General features: G+C 48.5%; 2 protein-coding genes across 3 annotated transcripts in view; one reads left to right on the forward strand and one right to left on the reverse strand.

Moving 5' to 3' along the window:
* Nucleotides 1-214: 214 nt before the first annotated feature.
* On the reverse strand, nucleotides 215-23,919 carry GPR137C (G protein-coupled receptor 137C). Its single transcript, XM_016226459.2, has 7 exons — nucleotides 23,542-23,919; nucleotides 11,372-11,415; nucleotides 9,371-9,599; nucleotides 6,540-6,686; nucleotides 4,568-4,693; nucleotides 4,306-4,424; nucleotides 215-3,094 (listed from the first exon to the last, which is right to left on the reverse strand). Exons 1-7 carry the CDS (start codon nucleotides 23,917-23,919, stop codon nucleotides 2,926-2,928), a joined length of 1,212 nt encoding a protein of 403 aa, XP_016081945.2. The 3' UTR covers nucleotides 215-2,925.
* Nucleotides 23,920-24,368: 449 nt separating this feature from the next.
* TXNDC16 (thioredoxin domain containing 16) overlaps nucleotides 24,369-24,886 on the forward strand; it is a 51,489-nt gene continuing 50,971 nt past the window's right edge. For both annotated transcript variants that reach the window (XM_016226806.3, XM_029078467.2), the window contains exon 1: nucleotides 24,369-24,541. The gene's annotated coding sequence lies outside the window, so the exon portion shown is untranslated. The remainder of the gene's footprint in view (nucleotides 24,542-24,886) is intronic.

Here is a 24,886-nt window from a genome sequence, read left to right on the forward strand (position 1 = left end):
CATCAAGAAGGAGTAATTTTAAATTTTGATATTTAGAATGAACAAAGTTTAATAGCACCTGTCTTATGAACAATATGCAGTGCAAATAAACCTGTTAGCAGATCTACATAAAACTCCTTGAAGCATACAAGCACTGGACGTAAGTGGGATACAAAGTTGAATTTTATCCATCTAAAATAGGTCACCCTACCAGGGAAGACTTTGCCCTTCAAAATCAGAATATAGTCCATTTTATTTTTAAAAAGATACGCAACCCACCTCCACATAACACAAAATCACAACTTTATTTCAACAGTAGTGCTTTGTTACCATTAGTGAAACAACAAGTACATTCATTGGCCACAGCGTTTTTTTGCAGTCAGTGTTCCACTGATTACATTGCTGAGAAATCCAAAAAAAAAAAAAGGCAGCTATGCATATGAAAGCCACTTTTCAGCTATAAATCACATCTTCCATAAAACTACGCGACCAGTCGCAATGAGCGGTCAGTTCCCGAATGAATGGCCATCCATACAAAATAAGACTTAATACTGCTAATCACTGTAGAACTGAACACTTAAGCAACACAACCCACTTCCCCAATTTAGGAGCCAAAAAGGAAGGTCTCAAAATTGTCAGTATGTGCTTCAGTGCAAGATGAAGAGTGAGCCCATAGCCCTTGGTTTTGTTTTTTTTTTGTTTGTTTTGCAACACTCCCTTCCCTCCTGACCAAAACTTAAAGTGCTCCTAGTGCTTTGGAATTCTTAAGCAAAAACATGGGCCAGTGGGTGGGGACAGAAGAGACACACGGGAGCACTTGAGTACGTCTGAGAGCGATCGAGAGCAGGCTTTTGAATCTCAACTTGGACAAGGAGACTTAAAGCAGCTGGAGGAACCAATGCATTTCTCCACACCGCACGAGCGGGAATACTAAAGTGCCTTCGCTGCCTTGCTGCTCAAGGAGAGGGCTGATAGATCGGTACGGCACGTCAAATTTATCTGGATAGAAACTCTCGGCCCAAGCACTGAGATTCGAAAGGTTCTGAACGGTTACAGTACAGGATCTCAAGTGAGCACAGTGGCAGATGGAATACTGAGACAAATTAAAAAAAAGCAACTGCATTTAAAATGTACACAGCTAGGTGCAAGTGTTAGTTGCTACTTTTTTTTTTTTTTTTTTGCATTTCAGAAGTTACTATGTCTGCACTGCAAAGCTTCCACTAATGTTTAGTACCTGACTTTATTAAAAAAACACTTAGTGAAGATATAGACATACCTACAGACTTAGGACTGACGTTCGTAATCACGTTTGCACTGAAGTGTTGCCATTGGCCTAGTAGAGATCAAAAGCACATTTTGCTTACCCCGTACCCTCTTAATTTTAATACACAGATTCCGTTAGCAGTGGAACAGTAACGGCATGACAGTCTCGAAATCCTTATAGAGGTCAAGCTATACTCAAGAAGTCAAGCATTTACACAGATGGGTTCAAGATAAGAGACAGGTCCTTGCCAAGTTATTGACTCTGTAACCACAGCCTGCCTTATTCCCTTGCAATCTTCTGGTGTTCTTCAGCACCTATTCCTATTTCCACAGAACACCACCAGTAGAAACTGCCTTTAAAAATTCCACTGTAGACTCAGCATAAACCTCTCCCCCTTGGTTGGAGTTTTCAGCAGGGCATTTTACGTAAACTTAGCTCCGACCCCCGCTATTATACTGCCTTAAATTTGAAGGTTCAAGTGTTCCGCTGGGCTACCGTTGGTTTTTCAACCTGTACCTTTACTGGACGCCGATGTGCTCATTCCCTTCCACTTCCCTGCAAATGTTTCCACCAGCTTGAGTTGAGCAAATACTAGTTTCGCTCTGCCCCGCTAAAGAAGCTGGCAACTCCAAGCAAGGAGCACTCCGCCTGTGTTCTTTTGAACAGGATTTCCTACACCTAGAGACAGTCCTGCTACTGGCAACGTTTCAGATTGGGGTATCGACGACTTCGACTTCAGGAAGTGCTAAGACGGGTACCGCTTTGTAGGCTGCGATCGAGCTAGGAGTTTAGTCAAATGGATCTCCTGCGGTGAATAATTTAGAGGAACACCCAGAGTTATCTGACCTCAGGAAGTTTCTACCACAATCTCACTATGGTCTTCTTCAAGCCGGCTTTCAGACACCACGCTCTGTCCTGTGGGTTTGACCGCAGGTTCTGGTAATAGGACCGCGGACTTCACTAGCTTACTTTTCTTTTTAAGAAAGCGGCAGTTGCTATTTTGATAACCCCATTAGCCGCTCTTCTGCTAGAGTTATTGCAATCCTACGGCAACATTAAGCTTACCCAAGAAGAAGACCTCTCTACTGATTCCCTAAGGACCCTTTCCGTGGTGTTTAGACATTTAGTACCGGGTGGGGAAAGCTCGGACAATACTGGGCCAAATAGAAAGGACATCCCCTACCGTCATGGTATTAGGATTAGCCTACACATACGCTGCTGAATATTTGTTCTTTGCATGAAGCCTGCCTCCCAGGTAGAAAGTGCAATAAAAACAAACTATTCTGAACACTGGAGTGTGGTAACTAGCGAGGGTTAGCTCCTTCAAAATGTAAAGATAAAAGTGCAAATACGCATCTGATGGTATTGGAAGTCAGGAAGTTCTGGACGATCCAGCTCTACGATCCCGATGACCCATTCCTTCCCTCCCTCCCTCCTCCTTCCAAGACAGTTTCCAAAAATTGGGCTTCGTTTTTCCAGAAAGAGTCAGGAGTAACTGTTTCGCCGTCCACCGAATGCAGCCATCTCTCCAGGGCTTTGTTTTTAGCTGCATCAAGTAACTGGAATGTTTATGTCGATGGAATTAAACCGCCTAGAACAAACGCACGCACGCACACATACACACACACGCACGCACACGCTCATGTAAACCATTTGGAGAATGTTGGCTCTTGGTGACATCGTCAGTTTTGGGGCGTCGAATAGAAATGATGATTGTTGGTTTCCAAGTTACCAGCGGAAAAGAGGAGAGGGACTGGATCTGATGGGAGCCCGTTCAAATGTGGAGTGGCGGTGTGACCGCTGCTGCTAGCTATAGTTCCGTACCAACCAGAACTCTGGGAGTTGGATAAGCTGGAAGAACAAGGGGGTCAGGGTGGGGGAATACCCCCCCAAAACAAACAAAAAACAAACAAAAAAAGCTTTAGTTGTATTCTGACAAATCCACTTTGATTCCAGAGACTTGCTGATTCACTCCAACTATGGATTCATGCTTGGAGGTGGTAATAATAATAATAATAATAGTGATGATGGCATTTGTTAAGCACTTATGTGCCAAGCACTGGGATATAATAATAATGGTACCGGTTAAGTGCTTACTATGTTCCAGGCACTGTACTAAGCACTGGGATGGATAAGAGCAAATCGGGTCGGACACAGTTCCTGTCTCCCATGGGGCTCACAGTCTTAATCCTCACTTTACAGAATAGGTAATTAAGGCACAGAGAATTGAAGGGATTTGCCCCAGGCCACAGAACAGACAAGTGGCAGAGCTGGAATTAGAACCCATGACCTTCTGACTCCCAGGCCCGTGCTCTATCCACTATGCCATGCTGCTTCCCTAAGAGGTGCTAGAACTCCCCTCCCAACCCCCTCCCTCAAAAGATGATTATGGAATATATTAGGAATCTGTACTGGGCTCCATTAAACTCCTGGGATAACACTGAGCTTGGCAGTTTTTCTTCAAGTTTTAACGTGATAAAAGTCTCCGCTTTAGTTTTTAAGGTCTCGTGACCCATTAATCTGACAGCAATGTGGCAAACTCTCCCTGGCTTCTTGGAAGCAAACTACAATTTTTTCCACCAGATAAAGTCAGAAAGTCTTCGCTGGTAACAGTCATATTAATATTTATTAAGCACTTACAATGTGCTAAGTATTGGGGTAGACGGAGACAGAACCTGTCTTACCCAGACTCCCAGTTGAAGAGGGAGGGTGGGAACACAGAAGTTCAGAAGGCTAAGTGAACAGCCCAAGGTCACCAGCAAACCAGTCCTGGGATTAGAACCCAGGTCTCCTGACTTCCAGTTCTGTGGTCTTTTCACTACACCCTGCTGCCTTCCAGTAATCAAAGCGGTTCTGTTGGACAGCTTTATAGAGCAGCATCCTTTATTAGGCGAGATCCTAACAGTGACAATTTTCACTTATTTGGCACCAAGTTGCTTTTCTGGGTTACGAATCTCCCCCAGAGCCCCTACCTGCCTACGGGGGTGTGTGTCCAGATATTCACCAGGGGACACAAATGCCCAGAGCTCGGGCACCTGCCTAGACGGCTCGGCGCCACTCACCTCCCTTCTCTCGAACCTCCTAGTCTTGGCAGGTCGTCGTCGCTATCGTACCGTCTCGGGTTGTCGAAAAAGTAAGCTCGGGAACTGTAACTGTGACTGTTGACCATCCCAGCGGGGGCCTGTGGAGAGAAAGTTGGGGGGAAGGGGGACGCCGAGATTTTGAGGGAGACGAGTTTCTATCCCCCCCGGTGGTAACTACTGACATTTGAGAATTGAGGGAGGGTCTGGGGCTGTGGGAAAGTCGCATCTCACGGCATCATACCAAATTCTGGTTCGGCCTCTGGGCCCGGAAGAACAGCACCACTGTACAAGTTGGCACAAATTCCCACAGGAACAGGACCATTCCAAACACTACGTATTCTTCTCCGCTGAGGTCTGCCACACGAGCCTGCGACGACAAGGGGATGGGTCAGTTTCTAAAGTTCTACCGGCCCTGTGGAGCTCTTTTAGACAAAAGGCCCTCTAAGTAGGCAAGTTCCAAGAGAGATTTTTAGAATCAACTACAGCATTTGCAAGAGTCTTTCCACTTTTAGGGGTCATGGGGTTAGTGAGCGGTCAGTGACATTTCTAATCCAAGTTTGGAAATTGTGAAAACCGATTCTATGACATTTCGAGTTCCAGGCTTAAGGCGATACGGACCTCCCATTGAAAACGGCTACATTATCTCTAAGCCATAGAGGATGATTGCTAAAAAAGAGGCTAAAAAGCCAGCTCTCCACAGGACAAACAACTACTTCAACTGCTCTGATAGCTCTGCACCCTCAAAAAGAAAAAAGAGGAGAGAGAGAGAAATCCAGCCTGTCTTGCAACGGGTTTTAAACATTCTCTGGCCCATCCAGTCAGATTATGTCCACTGACCCTCCTCTGAAAGTTAGAGTTGGGGAAAATGGAAAGAGGCTGGGTGGAATCACATCTGTGCTCTAACAATTATTTCCTTCATCCATCACTGATATTTACTGAGTGCTTACTGAGTGAAGAGTACTGTCCTGAGCATGTGGGAGAGGGTAATAGTTGGTAGACACAATCTCTGCCGGTGAGGAACTTACCATTTTACGGGGGAAACAGGCATTAAAATAAATTACAGACGGGGAAATGGCAGGGAGTTAGGATATGTACATAAGTGCTCTGAGGCTGAAGTTGGGATGTTCCATGAGGGATGGAAAGGGATTGTTCCATGCAGGTGCCTAGGTGACAAAGAAGGGGAAATGATGGCTCAGTATTCAGGGAAGGCCTCTTAGAGGTGTGATCTTAGGAGGGCTTGAGCATGGTCTAGCGGACCACGGAAGCCACACGGTCTAGCGGAAAGAGCACGGTCCCGGGAGTCAGAGGATGTGGGTTCTAATCCCGGCCCTGCCCCGTGCCTGCTGTGTGACCTTGGGCAAATCACTTCACTGGGCCTCAGTTACCTCATCTGTAAAATGGGAATTAAGAGTGTGAGTCCCATGTGGGACAGTGACTGTGTCCAACCCAATTACCTTGTATCTACACCAGTGCTTAGAACAGTGCTTGGCCTATTGTAAGCACTTAAATACCACAGTCATTATTATTACTGTTTTTTATTAACCCAGTTTTTCCAGAGCCAGCCACGACACACACCCCAATGGTGGAGATGTGCCCAGTAATGACCAGTGCTGCTTGTCACACCTCCTCTCCCCACACCCCACCGCATTCAATGGGCGAGGGCGGCAGCTGAGGAGGCTGAGCTGTGGGGAGAGAGAGGGGAGAGGAGATGTGAGCCGTGGAGGTGGGGAAAGAAGACCGGCCAGCCGGAGCCTCCATGTTGAATCCTCCACCGGGACATCAATGGGATTTACTGAGAGCACTTACTCTGTATGGAGCACTGCTCTAAGCACTTAGGGGAGTATAATAGAGTATCAATCTCTAGGACTGAAAGGGAATGGGGGAAATGGGGATTACCTAGCACTTAATTACATAGCCAACTGCCTCAAGACACATCCTTGGCTATGTGGATTCCTTATGATTTTCAAGGCAGCATCTGATTGATATATACATCTCTCTCTCTCTCTATACACATACACTGAGTTTCTGATCACATTCTTGATGGATTTACCCTAAGGAAAGTTTGCGTGATTCTCCCATTTAGACTGTGAGCCCGTCATTGGGCAGGGACTGTCTTTATCTGCTGCCGAATTGTACACTCCAAGCGCTTAGTATAGTGCTCTGCACATAGTAAGCGCTCAATAAATGGTACTGAATGAATGACAGAAGGTTACCTTGTCAGAAAGGTTATCCCAGCCATAATTAAATGGGCTCTCTGTATTATCCTGAGATATTGTGATCACCAAATTATAACAAGCTCTTGAAGAGTAGAGAAGAATGACCACAGTCCCTACGACGACAGTCTGACACACAGAAGTGCCCTAAAAGAAAAAAAAATGAAGTCACATTAATAAATTAAATTAATTATTAGAGAAGAAGCGTGGCTTAGTGGAAAGAGCACGGGCTTGGGAGTCAGAGGATGTGAGTTCTAATCATCTCCACTTGACTGCTGTGTGACCTTGGGCAAGCCACTTAACCTCTCTGTGCCTCAGTTTTCTCATCTGTAAAATGGGGATTAAGACTGTGAACCCCACGTGGGACAACCCGATGACCTTGTACCTACCCCAGTGCTTGGCACATAGAAAGCACTTAAATACTATAATTATTATTATTATTAATAAAGTTATCAACCAATTCAGCACTTAGAACAGTGCCAGTGCTTAGAACAGTGCTTGGCACATAGTAAGTACTTGAGTACCACAGTTATTATTACCTTTATTAAATAACTGGGCTGGGGAAAAAAAGTTATCTTAAATTCACATATTTCCAAATACCAGCTGTGCATCTTAATTCAATTTAGGTATTTGAATGACTCCATTTCAAATGCACATAATGATCCGAAAATAATTTTTCCACTCTTGGGCTTTAGAAATGTTTAACTCACATGGGGAATTGGGTCTCCACTCAGGCCGGCGTGGCGTGTGCTATTTCGGGAGCTGGGGGACAAACCGATCCTAGACCAGCTGATAGTAAGCAACCACAAGTAATCATAGGAAGAGTGAACCATCAGGTCAATATCAAGGCTCTTTGGAAGTCAGCAACAACCCAATTTCTGATTAAACCTCACAAGAATGTAAGGGGGGAGGGGACTCAGAGTTAGACCGCTCTTGAGTAGATTTGTTGTTTTGCATCTGTACTCTTCCTTCAGAATGCTGAATGAACAGAATCTATTGTCAAGCCTCTCCATGCTGAAAGGGGTAAAACCGCTATTGCAAACACCCGCCAATTCAAACACACTATTCTAATTTGTGAGACTATGTTTAGTGCATTAAGCAAGTGTAACCAATACTGAGCTCAGAAGAGTTTAGAAAGACTTTCCCAAGACTTTGCACGTTTTCCTTCTATAGCACGGAGTGCCACTTGGTACTCAGGCCAGCTTGCTTGAGACCATTCGTTCATTCAGTCGTATTTATTGAGCGCTTAATGTGTGCAGAGCACTGTACTAAGCGCTTGGAGGGTACAATGCAGCAATAAAGAGAGACAATCCCTGCTCACAAGGGGTTTACAGCCTAGGAGGGGGGAGACAGACATCAAAACAAGTAAACAGGCATCAATATAAATAAATAGAATTATAGATATGTACATATATACACAAGAGCTGTGGGTCGGTGGGGGAAGAGCAAAGGGAGCGAGTTGGGGCGACGTGGAGGGGAGGGGGAGCTGAGGAAAAGGGGGACTTAGTCTGGGAAGGCCTCTTGGAGGAGGTGCATCTTCAGTAGGATTTTGAAGGGGTGGGGGGAGTGTGGTTGGTGGATTTGAGGAGGGAGGGCGTTCCAGGTTCCTCCACCCCTAAGAGATCTCCAGTCAGGACTGTTTCAGTCATCCGACAATATTTCAAAGGAGGCTCAAATGAGCTCCTGATAAATTTAAGTTTCTTGTTATCAAAATCAGGATCTTATTCAAAATTGCTTCACTAGCTGAAATTGATTTTCAGATCAAGTCATCTGCATGCCTGACTACAGTCCTGGGGAATTTAAGACAAATTTCTTCTTCTGCTGGACAAGGTGGATCTTATAGTCTGCTCCATATATTCCTTTCAGACAAGCTTCCCCAACAGCCTCCCTAGCTTGTCGTCCCTGTGCTCTGGCAACAGGCATCCATGCCAGGTTGGGGCAGGATTTCTTGGCTTGGCTGAGTGTTATAGTTCTGTTCATTTTTATTTCACTCTGATTTCCAAGTTAGGCGCATTTTCCTCGTCAAACCCTGGTGGTTCTGATCCACCACATCCCTGCTGACTCATAACAGTTAAGAAGTTCTAAGAACACTGACCAGAGGAGCTCTGCTGAAGAGTGACAAAATAAAACAAAACAACAAAACCACACCCACCTAAAAGTCCAGGTAACAAAGATGTTTTCCTTTACCCAGGGAGATTTGAAGTATTTTACCCATATTAGTATTCATGGCAAAACTGTAGAGATGCACCTTTCAAGAATTAGAGCACAAACACAGAGCATTCGCAAGATAGATTCTAAAGCCATTCTTAGAGGAAGACCCATCCTGATACCATTTAACTACTAAGCCAACTCTACAAAGATGTGACCCATTAATAGTCTAATTGGTGTTCTTGCAAGAGTCTTCCATTTTTAGAAAGGTACAGTTGTTCTCCTGCAACAGGACACCAAGGTCTTCCTAACAGGTTTCTATTCATTAGACCATATCTTGATTCATCCTACACATGCTACCTGTGAGCACTGAAACAGTTCTTCACACAGTTGGAAAAAAAATATGTATCTGCTTTGTGATTGCAAGCTATAAGCCTGACAAAATTGCAAGAAATTTCAAAATCAAGACTGGGAAAAAAAAAAAGTCTTCCATCGGTAGCAGCTATGTTTTGAATGCTTTTAAACTTCCATTTTGAAACTGGAATGCCTCTTTTCCTGCCGAAGACTTCGCAGGTTTAGGATCTGATATTCGGATCCCCTACTGACAGCTTCTTAAATACACTGTGATGTTATACTAACACTCAGAGATTAAGAAGTCATTTTAACGGGAAAAAAACATTTACCTTTGATTCGAGGTAGACATTTGCTGATGACATTTTTGTAATTTTGAAGATATAAATAGCTAATGAAATACCACAAAGGATGAAGAGACTATCATTTATCAGAGCTCGAGCAGACATTGTCCACTTTAGCTGATTTTCAGGGATGCCTTTATGAACTAACATTGCACAAGTTAAATTCACCCCCAGAAAGATGAGGCTCGCCAATATAAAGCCCAGATGCAGTAGAATTCTGGAAAAAAAGAACAATGACAACCAAACACGTTAGGCTCTTGAATTCATAACTGCCAAATGGGTATGGGAAATCCCAACCCAAATTACATTGAAAAATCCACCCCTGATCATTACTTTTCAGTAATCCTTATTTTCTAGAACTTCCTTTGCAAACATCCAAATCGACTCTGCATGGTTAAACCTTTAAGTTCCAGTGTAATGGGAGGGCAAAAATAGCCAAATCCAAGTAAACCAGCCTAGAATGTGCAAACTTTAGACGCAAGGAAGCCACTTCAGTGGATTAAAAAAAAAAAAAGCCATTTTCGGTGGCTAAAAAGCCTGTGTGGATTAGCAAAATAGAAGCCCGAGTGGCCCCTGGGTCTCTCTGATCTAAGTACTGTTGTCATCGTTTCCCTGTAGCCCTTCAGCTCACTGTAAAGGGAGAGAGGAAAATATTTGTGTTGGGCTTGGGCTGGCCAGCCAGACCTCGTCACGGGGCCCTGGGGACTCCCATGATATCTCCCATGCCCAATGTGTGTGGGAAGCACAGCTAATTGCTGTCCAGGAGACCACTACCCCAGGCTAGGCTTCTTGTGAGTCATTAGCAAAGCATCATCTTGGGGCTGGCAAGAGCAGGCAGGAATTTGCAGCATGGCCTAGTGAATAGACCACGGGCCTGGGAGTCAGAAGGTCAGGGGTTCTAATCCTGGCTCTGCCACTTGTCTGCTGTGTGACCTTGGGCAAGTCACTTCACTGGGCCTCAGTTACCTCATCTGGAAAAATGAGGATGGAGACCGTGAGCCCCAGGTGGGACAGGGACTGTGTCCAACTCGATTTGCTTGGATCCACCCCAGTCTTTAGTACAGTGCCCGGGCACACAGTAAACGCTTAACAAATAGCCCAAATATTACTGTTAGGCAGGCAAAGAGGAAGTGGTGGATTGGAGTTGCCAGCAGGGCAGCCTAGACTGGCAGGGCCCAGAACTGGAAGCAGGGCTCCGCTGGGGCCAGGTCAGGGGGGATGTGGACTCTTGCCCGAGTCAGGATCGGGCCTCAGCACAGAGCCTAAGGAGAGGTGGCCCACCAATCCCTACAACATTTCCTGAAACGGAGAAGCAATGTGTCCTAGTGGAAAGAGCCCGTGTTTGAGCATCAGAGGACCTGGGTTCTAATCCCAGCTCGGCCAGTTGCTTGCCGTGTGACCTGGGGCAAGTGACTTTTCTGTGCCTCAGATTCTTCAACTGTCAAATGGGGATAGCTGTTCCTTCTCCTGCTTAGCTCTGAGCCCCATGCGGGACAGGGACTGTGTCCAACCCAATTCACTTGTACCTATCCCAGCACTTGGAACAGTGCTTGACACATAGTAAGCACTTAAATGGCACAGAAAAAGGGAGAAGCCAATTAAATTGTTGTCTCCGACTACTCCGGTAACGCCTTAAATTGGCCAACAATTTTGGGATACATCCTCCCGGCATCACAAAGTATTTAGTCAGAGGAGCTTGTAGATATCGAGTGTTCTAAAGATAGTAAGTAGCAATCATCACTGATGGGAACTCATGAGGAAGAGTAGCCAGCTTGGGTGGGAATCTGTGTTTCAAAGTCTTAACTTCTCCCTTGCATTATTTACAAAGCTAGAGCGACAGATTTGCTATTGACGCTTCTGTGCTTCTGAACTTGGCTTCAGACTGTTAAAGCACATTTCCTCACCCCCTCCCTGCCAAGTTCTTCCATGGAGAGATATATTTCTGGCCTCTAAGCTTGTGTTGACACAAAAACCTCAAGCAAAACTTACTTGTTTTTGTCGAGTTCGGCTGCACATCTGACTTTACATATAACCTAGAAAGAAAGAAAGTTGTGGAAGGTATGAATGGTGTCATTTTTTTTTTAAACAGTATCCTTACGCACTTACTGTGTGTCAAGCACTGTTCTAGGCTCTGAAATAGATGCAAATTAATAAGGTCGGTCACAGTCCGTGTCCCACGTGGGGCTCAGTCTAGGGGGAGGGAGAGCAGGTATTGAATCCTCATTACCTGAGGGAACTGAGAGGCACAGTGAAGTTAAAGTGACTTGCCCAAGGTCTCACAGCAGACAAAGTGGGGAACCGTGCTTGGCTATATTTTAGTTGGCCTAGAAGACTCTGGTTCTACATTCTAACCAGCGCCAGTTCCCTTCTAAAACCACCAAGCCCGTCTCTCTTATTGGACTGCAACATTCCTTTGGGTAGGGAAACGTGTGTGCTTCGTATCTCCCAACTGTTTAGTACAGTGCATCGCATTCAGTGGATACTCAAATGCCGTCAATACTGCTGCCTTTCCTAGCGTCTAGTTCGAGAAACAGGAAGCAAAAAGGCAAAGGAGTGCAGCAGGAGGTGGGAGCGAAAGGCAGAGTGGAAGGGGAAGGCAGCGATGACACCCCGTCAAGAAAGTACCAGGAGGCGGGGACTCACTTAGTGACTGTCAAACCTTCTGGGGGCTGTGGCTTGGGAGAGCCTGCAAACATAAAATGTGTCTGGTTCCTGGAAAAAGACAGTGGTATATTTCATAGCAAAGAAGCGGATGGAATAATTACCCAGGCAAAAGCCACAGACAGGGGCTCCAAGCTAAAGCATTTCTCCTAATAGGCCTAATAGTAACCTAGTTTTTTTATTCAGAGGGATGGAAGCCGCACAGTCCGACCCTCTGGGAATTTAACATGACCCTCGCAAGCAGAGTGACTAGAGAATTGGTGGTTTGGTAACCCTCTCCTCACACCTTAAGTAGGTGTCGGGGTGGAGGGGTTGGGCGGGGGGGAAGGGAAGCAAGGAGGAGAAGAGTAAGGAGGAAGAGTCAGTAGAGTGTTAGTGTTGGTAGTGATCTGACAGGCCACAGCTCTCCCTGCTTTCAAATCAAACAATAGTATTTATTTACTGAGTGTCTACTGTATGTATCCTCTGCTGCCAAGGAGCTTAGGGGTGGATGCAGACATTAAATTAACACGTATGGGGAAGTAACAGATTATAAAAATACATTAAAAAATGCTAGGGGAGAAGCCGGATGGCCTAGTTAAAAGACCATCTGGGGAGTCAGTACTGGGTTCTAATCCTGGCTCTGCCAAATGCTTGTTGTGCGACCTCAGGCAAGTTATTTAACCTCTCTGTGTCTCAGTTTCCTCCACTATAAAATGGCGATTCAGGACCCGTTCTCCCTGCCGTGAGCCTCACATGAGATAAGGATTTTGTCCAACTTAATTAACTTGTATCTACCTCAGGGCTTAGAACAGTGCTTGACATATAGTAACCTCTTAACATACCACTTTTTAAAAAAGGGGTAGAGATCAGGGGTTGAGTAGCCAAAGGGTGAGGCAGTCCTTCCTTTAGATTGTGTCTCTAGGGAAAGTACTGGCATCTGATTATATTTTGCCGCTACCCCAGTGCTTAGAACACAGTAAGCACTTAAGCAATTATATTATCATTAGTAGAGGGAGGAAATAGAGTTGGGGAATGAGAGATTAATCAGGGAAGGCCTCCAGGAGATGTGACTTCAGACGGGCTGTGGAAGTGGCAGGGAGGAGACAGGGAAAGCAGTGGTCATCCATCAGATTTGAAACGGGAGGGAATTTGCAGTCAGAATAAAGGGTCTAAGAGGTCAGGGGTGAGAGATGAGAATGAGGAGCTGTGACTAGCTTGGTTTGAGCACCCTGAGGGCAGCTCACTGTACCAAAACCCCCCCCCCCCCCCCAAAACATAGTATTTAAGTGCTTATTATGTGCCAGTCACTTGTACTAAGCTCTGGGGTAGCTACAAGCTACCTAGGCTGAATATAGTTCCTGTCCCACCTGGTGCTCACAGTCTTTATCTCCATTTTTCACGAGGTAACTGAGGTACAGAGAAGTTTAAAGATTTGCCCACGGTCACAAAGCAGAGAAGTGTTGGAGCCGGGATTAGAACCAGATCCTCTGACTCCCAGGCCTGTGCTCTTTCTATTAGATCATGCTGCTCCTCTTAAGGGTGAACTCCTCTTTCCCATCAAGTGGCATTAGGAAGGGGGCGGTTCTGGTGTTGAACACAGAGTTTGGAGTCCAGACAGACACAGACCTGAAGAATCCCAGCTGAAGGCACACAGAGCAGCACTGGGCACTGATTTACCCGAGTGGTCTTAGTAGCCCCCTCTTAGTTTTAAGGTTTGCTGCTGTGCTGAAGCTGCTCAGGTTTAGAAAATTGGAGGGACAGGTGGAGGGAGAGATCTAGAGAGAATGAAAGGAAAGGGTGTGTGCCCTTGGCTTCTTATACACCAAACTTTGGGGACAGAATTAGCCACCTGCTGGGAGCCAGGAAGTGTCCTGTCACAGCTCCATCTAAACCTACACATATTTGTAACTTTTCTAGGGCAAATAAGAGGACTGATCGCTCTTTTTCAAGAAAGAAAATTCTGAAGCGCTATCCGGAGGAGATGAGAAGCTCGGTCTCAGGTTTTTGCCTGGAAGTGCCCTGAATTAATGTTACTGTTTTTCCATAACACCACTCTACCCACAATCTATTCTCAGGCAATTCTATTAAAATATTTTACCACGCGCGATCGTTTAATTGAAATAAATTAGAGTTATTCAGTTTTTGATTGGCCCTCCACCATAGTCTTCTCTTTTAATTTACATTTTTGAAGAGTCTGTATTGTTAGAATAATGGGCAGGCCAGACCATTCTTTGATTATTTTTTTTTTTAAAGTCTATGGGGAATGAGTGTGTAATGGTGTGGCCAAAGATTTCTACAACCAATTTAAGCACTTACTCATATTCCTACCCAGGTTTGCTTTCTCTTCTGGGAATTACTGAGTCTACAAGCTCCTTGAGAGGAGGGATCGTGCCTTTTAACTCTTCTGTACTGCCCGAAGTGCACACAGTGCTCTGTGGCAGCGAAGATGTGGAATACTATTGATTTAGAACATCTATTTCCTTAGTCATGACCTATGCACACTGTCAGAGTACTTTGACTAAAGCCATGGAAAGCACTGTGGCGTTAGCGGATAGAGCAAGGGCCTGAGAGTCAGGAGATCATGGGTTCTAATCCTGGATCCGCCATTTGTCTGCAGTGTGGCCTTGGGAGAGTCGCTTCACTTTTCTGTGCCTCAGTTACCTCATCTGTCAAATGGGGATTCAGACAGAGCCCCATGTGGGACAGGGACTGTGACTAATGTGATTTGCTTGTATCCACCCCAGTCCTTAGTACAGTGCCCGGCCCCTAATAAGCACTTCACAGATACCATAGTTATTAATAAGACCCTCCTAATCCATCTTTATTACAACGTGAGCCTCTTGTGGGATAGAGACCGTGTTCAACCTGCTCATCTTTTATCTACCCTAGGGTGCGGCACATAGTAAGAGCTTGACAAGTACCATAGTTATTAATATAGTGCCTTTTTGGATTCCTTATATCTTTTCCTCCTGGGCCTGACCTGTAGTCCCTGTGGAATGACAGGAAGGAGGTGAAGACCCACAAACTGGAAAGAGAAGGCTGTGGTTGACCATCCTCTTGTACGATGCTATTTCCATCCACTCCCCTTGTATTGATTTGGTCAGATGGTGCAGAGGGGCCCCAGACTGGCAGTTGTGAAATGTTTCCACCACCTTCCTGGCTGAAGGTCAGGAAAAGAGTTTGCTAGGAGGAGGAGAGGCTCAAAATGTGAAGCGACTGGAGGCAGCCATCTTGAACTAAGCACCCAGTCTTTGTACGTGCTCCACCAAGTCAGTCAGGCTCCCGATGAACACGGCCGAGGTTTACCTAGCCCATTTACAACATCGAACCTCAAAAGATACCGATTCTACCTACCGTTTATCGCCCCGGCGAGATGGGCTTTTGTGCCAGGGTGGAATTCGCTACTGACATTTTGAAATCGACCGCTTCTTACCTTTCATATCGGTCTCCGAAAAGAGTCTGTCGGGTCAGTTGGACCAGGTACAGGCCATTTAAATTGATCTCTTGTAAAATCGATGGCGTGAAAACGCTAGATCTGGCCTCTGATGCAGTTCTTAGTAAGCCAGCAGTTTAGCTTAGGCTACAGAATATTTCCCCCCGTTAGCTCCAAGAGACTCACCTGCTACAGCTCCTTCTCCCTCCCACTAAGTACTTTCCTCAAACCCAATTCTTCCTAATTTTTCCAAAATATGTTAATACTCATCCTATCCTGCCTGGATTACTGCATCAGACTCCTTGCTGACCTCTCACCCTTCTGCCCATACTTCAGTCTGTTGCCCAGATTTTCTACAAAAACGTAAAGGACAAGTCTCTCCATTCCTCCAAAAACTCCAGCGGTTACCCTCCACCTCAAACAAAAACTCCTCACCATTGGCTTTAACACACTTAACCACCTTGCCCCCTCCTACCTCACCTCGTTACTCTCCTACTACAACCCAGCCTGCACACTTTGGTCCCTCTAATGCTAACCTTCTCACTGTGCCTTGATCTCACCACCGACCCCTGGCCCATGTCCCGCCTCTGGCCTGGAACGCCCTCCCTCCTCAAATCCAACAGACGATGACTCTCCCTCCTTTCAAGGCCTTATTGAAGGCACATCTCCAGGAGGCCTTCCCTGACTAAACTCCCCTTTTCCCCCTTCCCCCACTCCCTTCTGCATCATCCTGACTTGCTCCCTTTGTTCTCCGGGCCCCCTTCCTGCCCCACAGCACTTATGTACATACCCGCCCTTTATTTCTTTCTATTCACGGTCCCCTTCCTGCTCCACAGCACTTTATGTACATACCCGCCCTTTATTTCTTTCTATTCACGTCTCCCTCGCCCTCTAGACTCTAAGATCCTGTGGGCAAGGACTGTATCTGTTTACTGTTGTGTCGAACTCTCCCATGCGCTTACTACAGTGCTCTGCACACGGTAAGCATTCAATAAATACATCTGATTGTCCAGAGTGTGTGGGAACCAGAGAGGCTAGGAGTGGGCAGCTTTTCCCTGACTCCTGCTGATGGGGAAATGTTCATTTGGATAGGTGAGTTGTGGGGTAAAGAGCTAGGACAAGGACAGTAACTGTGGCACTATTTCTGTGCCAAGCACTGTGGTAGGTACAGCTGAACCAGACTGTATATTTACTTATTTAATGTCTGCCTCCTCCCCTTGGAGTACAAGCTCGGTGGGGGCAGGGAATGTGCCTGTTTTATTGTTGTATTGCACTCTCCCCAGGGCTTAGAATAGTGCTCTGCACACACTGAGCGCTCAACTACCATTGACTGACAATCCCTACCCCTCATGGGGCTCATAGTCTAAGTGGGAGGAAGAACAGATATCTAGTTCCCATTTTCCACATGAGGAAATAGGCACAGAGAAGTGCCTTATCCCAGGATAAAAAGGTGAGGAGCAATACTTGTGGAACAGATATCTAGTTCCTATTTTCCAGATGAGGAAATAGGCACAGAGAAGTGCCTTATCCCAGGATAAGAAGGTGAGGAGCAGTACCTGTGCAACACATATCTAGTTCCTATTTTCCAGATGAGGAAATGGGCATAGAGAAGTGCCTTATCCCAGGATAAGAAGGTAAGGAGCAATACTTGTGCTGTTTACCGATTCATTCAATCGTATTTACTGAGTGCTTACTGTGGCAAAAGCACTGTACTAAGCACTTGGGAGAGTACAGAAGACACATTCCCTGCCCACAATTAGTTTATAGTCTACCGATCCCTACCCCTAAAACTTCACAAGGCTTCACACCCCCTCCTAAGGAAAAGCGTCTTAAATATGACTCTTTCAACCCTTACAGAATGTTCCATTTTAACCCGGGCCCCATTTAATGCAAAATTATTTTCCAAACAGATCCAAGTGGCCCATCTTCACTAGAGTCTTTACAGACAGGGTACATTAAGTAGTTCAGGCATTTAGCGCTTCAATGGGTGGAATACTTATCAAACACTAAGTCTGGTGACCTAGTTCGAAAACAAATTCAGGATCTCATTGCAGAGAGCAAAAAGTTACTTTGAAGCTGGAGCTTTAAACTAAAGCCTCAACTGAAGTGTTCACATTGAATGACTTCTGCTGCAAAATGGCTTAGCCCTTCATTTATTACTAGTAAAATTCTAGAGATTGCACCTACAAAAACACCATTTACTAGAAAAAAAGAATTTAATACTTATGGCATATTAGATGTATGTTAGAGTCACTTTAAAAAAAGAGGCCGTGATTAAGAGTGTCAGCTAAAAAAAAATATATATTCTATGAAGTTACAGAATAACCTTCCTTGAGAAGTAATAATAATAATAATAATGTTGGTATTTGTTAAGTGCTTACTATGTGCCTAGCACTGTTCTAAGCGCTGGGGTAGACACAGGGGAATCAGGTTGTCCCACATGGGGCTCACAGTCTTAATCCCCATTTTACAGATGAGGGAACTGAGGCACAGAGAAGTTAAGTGACTTGCCCAGTCACACAGCTGACAAGTGGCAGAACTGGGATTCGAACTCACGATCTCTGACTCTAAAGCCCGGGCTCTTTCCACTGAGCCACGCTGCTTCTCTGAGCTCTTTGTGGGCAGGGATTGTCTCTATTGCTGTATTGAACTTTACAAGCCTTTAGTCCAGTGCTCTGCACACAGTAAGAGCTCAAATACGATTGAATAAAAGTAGTGGAAGGTAGTGGGCATTACTCAATCGTATCATTATCGTATCATTATCAGCGTATAGGGACAAGTGTCAGATTAAGGGGCTGCTTTTCCTTGCCTGAAGGCCAGTCAGCTGAATTTAATATTATGCTTACACTTTTAGGCTCCATAACTAAGAGTTTATCCATGCCTTTTGTTTCCACTTCTCATGACCATCCCATCTGGGGACTTGCCCAAGGTCACAAAGTGGGCAAGTGGAGAAACCGGGATCGAGCCCTTACTCCTTTCCAAGCACTGAACTAAAATTGGTGGGGGGATTACTAAGGTAGCAGGAGAAAGAACGAGGCAGTGTGTCCTAGGGGAAAGAGGGCACGATTGGGAGTCAGAAGCACAGTTAATAATAATAATGTTGGTATTTGTTAAGCGCTTACTATGTGCCGAGCACTGTTCTAAGCGCTGGGGTAGACATAGGGGAATCAGGTTGTCCCCACGTGGGGCTCACAGTCTTAATCCCCATTTTACAGATGAGGGAACTGAGGCACAGAGAAGTTAAGTGACTTGCCCACAGTCACACAGCCGACAAGTGGCAGAGCTGGGATTCGAACTCATGAGCCCTGACTCCAAAGCCCGTGCTCTTTCCACTGAGCCACGCTGCTTCTCTGTCCCAGTTCCAGTTTCTCCACTTGCCTGCAGCATGACCTTTGGCAATGTCTCGGGGCCTCAGGTTCTTCATCTGCAAAGTGGGGATAAAAATATCTGTGTTTGTTCTCTCTTAGATTGCGTTCCCCATGTGAGGTCAGGGACTGTGTCCGATCTGAGCATTTTAGCACACAGGAGATACTTAAGTATCATTATTATTCCGGGTCTTCAGGAGCTCTGTTTTAGGGGAGGTCACTGCTTGCTATCACTTCCGCCTCATGAATGGGAGGGAAGGTGAGAAACAGCACCGGACAGCGTGGATAAAGCATAGGAAACAAGAAAGGGTATAACTTTGATAGCATATAAAACACCTGACCACCCCCTGGAACATGGTGTGCAGTGCTAATCGCTGAATTTGGGGAGCCACAGGGTAGAGCTAGAAGAGGTACAGGAGGGCAACCCAGGTGATCAAGGGGAGACAGCCGCTTATTCCTAAGGGGTGAAGGAAAAAAAAAAAAAAAGATTAGGGCTCTTCCCTCTGGAAAGCAAAAGGCTGGACACCACTCAAATTTGCCAAATCCTGGAGGGTGTGTATAAAAGTGAGCCCTGGGAGGTTTTGTTCACTCAATGATCTCATAACTCTGGGACAAAAAAGCTCACCCTCAGACTATCGAAGGTGGAGAGATGAGAGCAACGTCAGAGGAAAGACTTATTCACACAGCAGGTGGAAAGAGCCCAGGCTTGGGTCTGTCTCCCCCCGATTAGACTGTGTCACTGGGCTCTCTGTTGCCGAATCGTACATTCCAAGCGCTTAGTACAGTGCACTGCACATAGTAAGCACTCAATAATTACTATTGAATGAATAAGCTCACTGTGGGCTGGGAATGGGTCTGTTTATTATTGCACCGTACTCTCCCAAGCACTTTAGTATAGTGCCCTGCACACAGAGAGCACTCAAATACGACTGAATGAATGAGTCAGAGGACCTGGGTTCCAATCCTAACTCCGCTACTTATCTGCACTGTGTGGCCTTGGGCAACTCACTTCACTATTCTGTGCCTCAGTTCCCTCAGCTCCAAAATGGGGATTCAGGACCTGTTCTCCCTCTTAGACCGTGAGCCCTACGTGGGACCCGATTACCTTGAATCTACCCCAGCACTCGGTACTGTGCTTGGCACATAGTAAGCACTTAAATTCCACAGTAATTATTTTTATTATTAGGGTGAACCTCCTGATTGTTTACAGTCCGTGTGAGAATGGGGTGGATAAATTCTTGAACATCAAGTCCACAGTGGATTAATAGAGTTAGGGACAGTAGGTGACTAAATCACCACACATCAGAAGGGTTAGTCGGGACCTTCGCCATCACCACAGGTCGAATATGGGGGTTAAAGGGCCACTGGCCCGACTCAAATCGTGGCCCCACTTATGTTCTTCTGAAGCTCAGTACATCAATTTTGCCATAGATTTTTCACAGCTCTGGGAAAAGATTTGGTGGAAAGGAGATTAAAAGGCCCTAATGGTGCCTTTGGATTATCTGTACAGGTTGATTTTTCAGGCTCTTCCCCAACCTTTTCACGGGAACATAGGGCTGAAAAAATTCACCGCTTAGTACGACGCACATTTAACTGTCATTTAACTAGTAGGCTGAACAATTCCCCCCGCTTGGCTAAAAACTGTCCCTTTGGCAGACGATGATGATTTAGCAGCACCGTCAACAGCCTACATATTAGGGGCTTGGCCGTACCCCGGGTTATTACATCAATTCTATATATTGATTTGTTTTGTCTCAAGTTAAGCGGAGGTTGGATGAAGAAAAAAATAGCCCCCCCCCCCCAAACAAACACAAAAGCCCACCACCGTGGTCCTGCATCACTTGGGGAACGGGTTGGGTTTAAATATACGTGGTGAGATTTGATGACTAGCTCCAGGCTTACCTTTTTCAAGTGGGTCAGACGGCTAAATGTTGCAGAGTAAACCCAAGCCGCCCCCCACCAATAAAAGGGGGGCACCAATAAAGGAGAAAGGGGGAGGGAGTGTGTGTGTATAGAAGGGGCAATAAAGTGGTTGCCAAACATTTGCAATTTTTGTCTCCTTTTGCAACAGGCAAGGACGGTGAGAATTCTCCCTCCCCCCGCCCCGGTCCCCCGATGTCTTGGGGACAAGAGGAGAAAGGACTGAGTGGTCCGGTGGTAGGACATCCTGAAAGAGCAGGCGACTGAGGCATGGGGAGGGGTGCCAAATGGGCAGATCCAACCCCACCGTGCTGACCCTTCCAGCTGCCGGTCCGGTCGCCCATCCCCGACCGAAGGGTTGAGGGGGGAGAAAGATGCGGGAGGGTCTGGGAGCCCCCGGATAAAAGAGACGCAACAACAATAGCTCTGGCCGGTGACGTAATGGTTGGCAGTGGGCCAAGCTGTAGCCGCGCCGCCGCCTGAGCATCCCCCCGGCTTCCAAAACAGTCCGGTGGACTCTGAGCCGGATGCTCCTTTCGCTCGTCCCTTGGTGCCCAGAGCTGAACAAAGGGCTCCTTTTGCACCCCAAGTTGCTAAGCGCCCCCCCCATCCTATTTCCTGAACGCTTCCCCCGCGTGCGGAGCACTGAGCTGAGCGCTGCGGGAGACGAGGCTGGAACGATGAGCAGACGCGCTCCCTGTCCCCACCGGGAGCTTGGGGTCCGGGGGCAGGTAGTGGGTGTCCTGGTGCTCCGGTCGTATTTACTGAGCGCCTTCTGGGTGCAGAGCACTGGACTAAGCGCTGGAACAATAAACACAGACACATTCTCTGCCTGTAACGGGCTTACGGTCGAGAGGGGGCTGGGGATCTGTCTCTCCCTCCTTCGATCCTATTTAGGGAGCGCTCACTGCGTGCAGAACACTGTACTAAGCGCTTGGCAGAGGCCAACGGATAGAGTCCCGGTCCACGATGAGTTTTCAGTCTTGGGGAGCTGGGTGTCTCTCACTAGCTCGTATTTAATAACAACAATGTTGGTATTTGTTCAGCGCTTGCTATCTGCCGAGCATCGTTTTAAGCGCTGGATTTGAGCTCCTGCTGCGCGCAGAGCCCTGAGCTAAGCGCTGGGGGGAGAGGACTCTGTAACAACAACAACAACAACAACACACATTCCCAACCCACCATGAGCTTCCTGACTGGAGGAAGGGATTTGTCTCTTTGGAAAAAACAGCCAAGCCTGCAGCACAAAAGGGGTCGGAGGGATATCTCCGCCCTTCCCCAGCATCCAGTCCCTAAATTCACTCAAGATGTGCGGAGCACTGGACTGAGCGCTGGGTGCAGGGCACTGGACTGAGCGCTGGGGAGAGGGCGAGACAGTCATAAACAAACAGTCCCAGGCCTGCCCCAAAGGGGATGGTGGAGAGAGAGAAAGAAGGATTGCTGCTTAAACTGTGGAGGGGTAACGGGGCGGCCCCCTCCTCACACACACAGATGCAACATAAACCCTCAAACACACACACACACACCCAGCCACAAACACACCAAACCAGACCCACAAAGCCACACCACCAGGCACGACCCCTGAGAAACTCACACAAACCCACAACCCCACCAAGGCCACCCCCGCAACCCCTCCAAACCCCCACACAAACCCACACAGCCACAACCCCACACCAAACCCACAAAGCCACCCCACCAGCCACAACCCCTCCCCAAACCCACACAGCCACAACCCCACCAAAGCAGACCCACAAAGCCACACCACAACCCCTCCAAAACCCACCCAAACCCAGAGAGCCACAACCCCAAACCAAAAGCCAGCCAAATCAGCGCTTAGAGCAGTGCTTGGCACAGAGTGAGCGCTTAACTGATGCCATCATCATCATCATCATCCACAGCTACACAAGCCCAAAGCCAGGCTCCCCCAAAACCACACAACCCCCCAGCCCCCCTACACAACCCCCAGCTCCCCAGCCCCCCTACACAACCCCCCTACACAACCCCCAGCCCCCCTACACAACCCCCCTACACAACCCCCAGCCCCCCTACACAACCCCCCTACACAACCCCCAGCCCCCCTACACAACCCCCCTACACAACCCCCCTACACAACCCCCAGCCCCCCAACCCCACCCCCCTACACAACCCCCAGCCCCCCAACCCCACCCCCCTACACAACCCCCAGCCCCCCAACCCCACCCCCCTACACAACCCCCAGCCCCCCAACCCCACCCCCCTACACAACCCCCAGCCCCCCAACCCCACCCCCCTACACAACCCCCAGCCCCCCAACCCCACCCCCCTACACAACCCCCAGCCCCCCAACCCCACCCCCCTACACAACCCCCAGCCCCCCAACCCCCCCCCCTACACAACCCCCAGCCCCCCAACCCCACCCCCCTACACAACCCCCAGCCCCCCAACCCCACCCCCCTACACAACCCCCAGCCCCCCTACACAACCCCCCTACACAACCCCCAGCCCCCCAACCCCCCTACACAACCCCCAGCCCCCAACCCCCCTACACAACCCCCAGCCCCCCTACACAACCCCCAGCCCCCCTACACAACCCCCAACCCCCCTACACAACCCCCAGCTCCCCTACACAACCCCCAGCTCCCCTACACAACCCCCCTACACAACCCCCAACCCCCCTACACAACCCCCAGCCCCCAACCCCCCTACACAACCCCCAGCCCCCCTACACAACCCCCAGCTCCCCTACACAACCCCCAGCTCCCCAACCCCCCCCTACACGCCCCCCAACCTCCTTCCCCCCGTCGGGCCGGCCGGTCCCTCACCTCGGCCAGATGCAGGTTGAGGAGGCAGAGGGTGGCGAAGAGGAGGCAGACGGGGAAGCAGTAGAGCAGCCAGTGGGGCGCGGGGCGGAGGTGCGAGGGCGGGCGGAGCAGGGGCAGCGCCGGGGAGCCTCCGAGGGCGAAGGCGGCGGAGAAGAGGGTGGTCCTCAGCGCCGCCCAGCCCACGCACAGGAACAGGCCGAGGCTCCGGTAGCTCAGCCGCCGCTCCCGGTAGAGCAGCAGCCGCCACAGCTGCAGGTAGGCGAAGGCGAAGAGGGAAGCGTAGAGCGCAGTGTGCAGCACGCTCAGGACCAGCTGCACCGAGCCCACCGCCCCCACCGCGCCCCCTGGCGGCGGGGCCGCCCGCCCGCTCGCCCGCATGGCGCCGGAGCGGCGGCGGCGGCGGCGGCGGCGTCTCCCCCGCTCCCGCCGCCCTCCTCGACCGCCGCTCACTACGCCTCCCGGCCGGAGACGATCAGCTGAGGAGCCCCGGCATTTGAGGCGCTCGCTGCGCCCCGCGGGCGCGCCCCCATTGGCCCGCCGGAGCCCCGCCCCCCGACGCCCATTGGCCGCGGCGCCCGTCGCTCTTCCCGCGCCCCGCCGCCATTGGTCCGCCCCCCGAGCGCGGACGCTCTCTCGGACGCCGATTGGACGAGCCGCTCGGCGAGGAGGGGGGGGCCTCCTCATTGGCCGGGGAGCCCCGCCCTGCGGCGCTCTCATTGGCTGCCGGGTCGTGGGCGCAGGGAGCACGTGGAGGAGGGGGCGGAGCCACGAGGGGGGGGGGCGGTTGTTTTTTTTTCCCGCGGACGCTTCGGCGGCGGCGGCGGCGGCGCGCGGCCTGCTCGCTGCAGGCTGCACGGTGCATGGTGCATGCAACCTCGTGCATGCAGCTGCAGCCCGCTGCCACCCCAGCTCTCCCGCCGCCCCGCCCCCTAGAGGCCGTCGCCTGAACCTGCTCCACCTCCCCATCCGCCCCTTTTCCTCCCCGACCGGTCCTGGGCAGGTGAGTTCTGATTTATTTCATTTCATCCAGTGAACGTCCCCCCCCCACCCCTCCCCCAAACCCATCTTTCCGTAATGTTGGTGTTTGTTAAGCGCTTACTGGGTGCAGAGCCCTGTTCTAGTAATCATCTTGGTATTTGCAATAAGGGGGTTGGTATTTGGGAAGCGCTCACTGTGTGCAGAGCACTGTTCTGATAATAATATGTTGGTATTTGTAAGAATAATGTTGGTAGTTGTAATAATAGTGTTGGTATTTGTTAAGCGCTTACTATGTGCAGAGCACTGCTAGAATCATGTTGGGATTTGTAATAATAGGGTTGGGATTTGTTAAGCGCTCACTATGTGC

The sequence above is a fragment of the Ornithorhynchus anatinus genome, chromosome 14 (assembly GCF_004115215.2).
Source record: "Ornithorhynchus anatinus isolate Pmale09 chromosome 14, mOrnAna1.pri.v4, whole genome shotgun sequence".
In the NCBI taxonomy this organism is placed as follows: domain Eukaryota; kingdom Metazoa; phylum Chordata; class Mammalia; order Monotremata; family Ornithorhynchidae; genus Ornithorhynchus; species Ornithorhynchus anatinus.

Coding starts and splice junctions, on each gene's coding strand:
- GPR137C (XM_016226459.2), bottom strand. CDS start 23,919: ATGCGGGCGAGCGGGCGGGCGGCCCCGCCGCCAGGGGGCGCGGTGGGG. Junction 11,416..23,541: donor TCAACCTGCATCTGGCCGAG/GTGAGGGACCGG, acceptor CTTTCTTTCTAG/GTTATATGTAAAGTCAGATG. Junction 6,687..9,370: donor ATGTCTACCTCGAATCAAAG/GTAAATGTTTTT, acceptor TTTTTCTTTTAG/GGCACTTCTGTGTGTCAGAC.